This window comes from Rhododendron vialii, chromosome 10a (assembly GCF_030253575.1).
Source record: "Rhododendron vialii isolate Sample 1 chromosome 10a, ASM3025357v1".
Classification (NCBI taxonomy): Eukaryota; Viridiplantae; Streptophyta; class Magnoliopsida; order Ericales; family Ericaceae; genus Rhododendron; species Rhododendron vialii.
Genome location: NC_080566.1, coordinates 28,395,749 through 28,398,269, shown reverse-complemented (window position 1 = coordinate 28,398,269; position 2,521 = coordinate 28,395,749). Strand labels below are relative to the sequence as shown.

Below are 2,521 nucleotides of genomic sequence, written 5' to 3'. Positions count from 1 at the left end.
CGAATACTTTCACCGTGAAAATGCATCACATTAACATGATTCCCTCTTTTTATGGCAAAGACAAAGAATGCCCCTACACTCATATGCGGGCATTCGAGGAGTTGGTATCCACAATAGTGTCCACGCCTGCTCAGCTTGAGTCCTCAAAGCTAAAACTCTTCCTATTTTCTGTGAAAGATAAAGCCAAGATTTGGTTGAATAACATGAGGCCCTAATCCTTGGCAAATTGGGCGGATTTATCAAAGGCTTTTTACATGAAATTTTCCCCCCCACATCTCACAAAGGAACTCATGAATTAGATTCAAACGTTTAAACAAAAAGAGGGGGAATCATTTTATCAATATTGGGAGAGGTACAACGATTTGCTAAACTCCATTCCACATCATGGCTTACCAATTTTTCAAAGAGTCGAGTATTTGTTGAAGGGATGCTTCCCAAGCACTCAACTTCTCATGGATAGCATGTGTGTCGGTGGAGTCGTGGCTAAAACCCCTGATGCGGCGTGGGACTATTTTGAGGAATTGGCTGAAAAAATACAAAATTGGGATTGCTCGGACCCCTCTAAAAGAAATGTGGTTAATCCGGTTCCGAGCAGTTCCAAAAAATTTCAATTGAGTGAGCAAAGCGACCTTGCACATAAGGTCACTCAGCTCTTTCATCAAATTAAAACTCTGCAACTCCATAAAGTTACCGGTGCTGCCTTTGTGGCCAAGGTGGAGGAAATTTGTGTTTTGTGTGAAATTGCAGGTCATGCTACGGGAGATTGCCAAATGCTCCCCGCCGTTATGGATATTTTTCAAGGAACCGGGCGAACGGAATTCAATGCCGTTAATCAACAGCTTGACCCTTATTCTCAAACTTTCAGCCCGGTGTGGAAAATGCACCCTAATTTCCAATGGAGCAATCCTCAACCTCCCAGACCGCCACAAGTTCCACCGCCTCAACAACACCAAGCATTCCGGCCTCCTCAATCTCAAAGAGCACTGAAGTTCTCTCAACATCAACAACCTCCGGGGTTTGCACCTCCTGGACCTCCTCAAGGACCAAATCAATTCCAACCTCAAAAGTGATCCTTGGAGGACACTATGCAATGCTTCATGCAAAGCCAAACGGCCATCAACGAGCAAAACACTCAAATGCTCGGGAAGTTCAAGAATCAAATCGCAAAGTTGACCAACTTGGTGGGGATGCTCCAACAAGAAAAGGGAAAGCTTCCAACTCAATCCGCAAGGACAAAATTATGTGGCGAGCTCTTCGGTGCTAAGTCTTGAGAAAGCCAAGTCTATTACAACTTTGCGGAATGGCAAGGAGGTTGACAAGGCCATTCCTCCCAAGCTTATCAAGCCCCTAGTCAAACCAATTGTCTTACAAGCTTCGGTTCCTCCTATTGACTCACCAACCTCGGAGCCTTCTCCAGTTGGTGAGCATCCGAAATCGTCACAGGTGGAAGAGCCCAAGGCCCCCGTCTCCCAAATTTTGGCTCCCTTTCCCCAAAGATTGAAGGCACCGGCCCATGCCAATACCAATGTTGAGATCTATGAGCTTTTCAAGCAAGTGAGAATTAATATCCCATTGGTAGATGCGGTCAAGCAAATCCCCACGTATGCCAAGTTTCTCAAGGACTTATGCACTCAAAAGCGTAAGTTGAATGTTCAAAAGAAGGTTTTCTTGACGGAGCAAGTGAGCTCCATTATTAAACCAATGTGGTTCCCAAGTATAAGGATCTGGGTTGTCCAACCATCTTAATCACCATTGGCAACAAGAAGATTGAAAAAGCCCTCCTCGATTTGGGGACTAGTGTGAACTTACTTCCGTATTCCATTTATGAACAACTTGGGTTGGGGGAGATGAGGCCTACTCCGGTGACACTTCAGTTGGCCGATAGAAGCATTTGAATTCCGCGAGGGATGGTGGAGGATGTACTTGTACAAGTGGACAATTTTATCCATCCCGTGGACTTCATCGTGTTGGATACTTGCCATGTACCCTCCTCATAAGTGTCAACGTCAACTCCGGTCATTCTTGGCCGTCCATTCCTAGCCACAGCTAATGCCGTTATCCACTGCCGAAGTGGTTTACTCAACCTCACTTTTGGTAACATGAAGATGGAGATGAACGTGTTTAATATCGGGAGCCAAATGGGGGATAATGAGTGTATCCATGAAGTCGACCTTATTGATTCGTTGGTCCAAGATCATGTGGACACTTTCTTGTACAAAGATCCGTTGGAAGTATGTCTTACCGCCGAGGAGGCGACATTTTTAGATTCACCGGAGGTGGAGTACTTGTATTGCTTGCTCGATGTGGAAGAAGTGTGTAGGACGGACGTATGGTCTCCAAAATTTGAAGAGTTGCCTTCCTTAGCAAGCAAGACCCTCCCTTCGAGCGTGCATTTTTTGAAGCTTGATTTGAAAGTTTTGCCCGACACCCTCAAGTATGCTTTCCTTGGGCCTGATGAAACATTTCCCATTGTGATTTCTTCTTCATTGGACAAGCACCAAGAATCTCAACTCCTTGAGTT

General features: G+C 45.2%; 1 protein-coding gene and 1 non-coding gene across 2 annotated transcripts; one reads left to right on the top strand and one right to left on the bottom strand.

Annotated features, from left to right (window-relative positions):
• Positions 1 to 284: 284 nt before the first annotated feature.
• On the bottom strand, positions 285 to 391 carry LOC131305761 (small nucleolar RNA R71). Its single transcript, XR_009193322.1, has one exon. It is a non-coding gene; the product is annotated as a small nucleolar RNA R71 (small nucleolar RNA).
• A 70-nt stretch (positions 392 to 461) lies between these two features.
• Positions 462 to 1,895, top strand: LOC131303083 (uncharacterized). Its single transcript, XM_058329872.1, has 3 exons — positions 462 to 1,015; positions 1,206 to 1,680; positions 1,767 to 1,895. Exons 1-3 carry the CDS (start codon positions 462 to 464, stop codon positions 1,893 to 1,895), a joined length of 1,158 nt encoding a protein of 385 aa, XP_058185855.1.
• The last annotated feature ends 626 nt before the right edge of the window (positions 1,896 to 2,521 follow it).

Coding starts and splice junctions, on each gene's coding strand:
- LOC131303083 (XM_058329872.1), top strand. CDS start 462: ATGTGTGTCGGTGGAGTCGTGGCTAAAACCCCTGATGCGGCGTGGGAC. Junction 1,016..1,205: donor CAACATCAACAACCTCCGGG/GTTTGCACCTCC, acceptor CAACAAGAAAAG/GGAAAGCTTCCAACTCAATC. Junction 1,681..1,766: donor AGGTTTTCTTGACGGAGCAA/GTGAGCTCCATT, acceptor GGCAACAAGAAG/ATTGAAAAAGCCCTCCTCGA.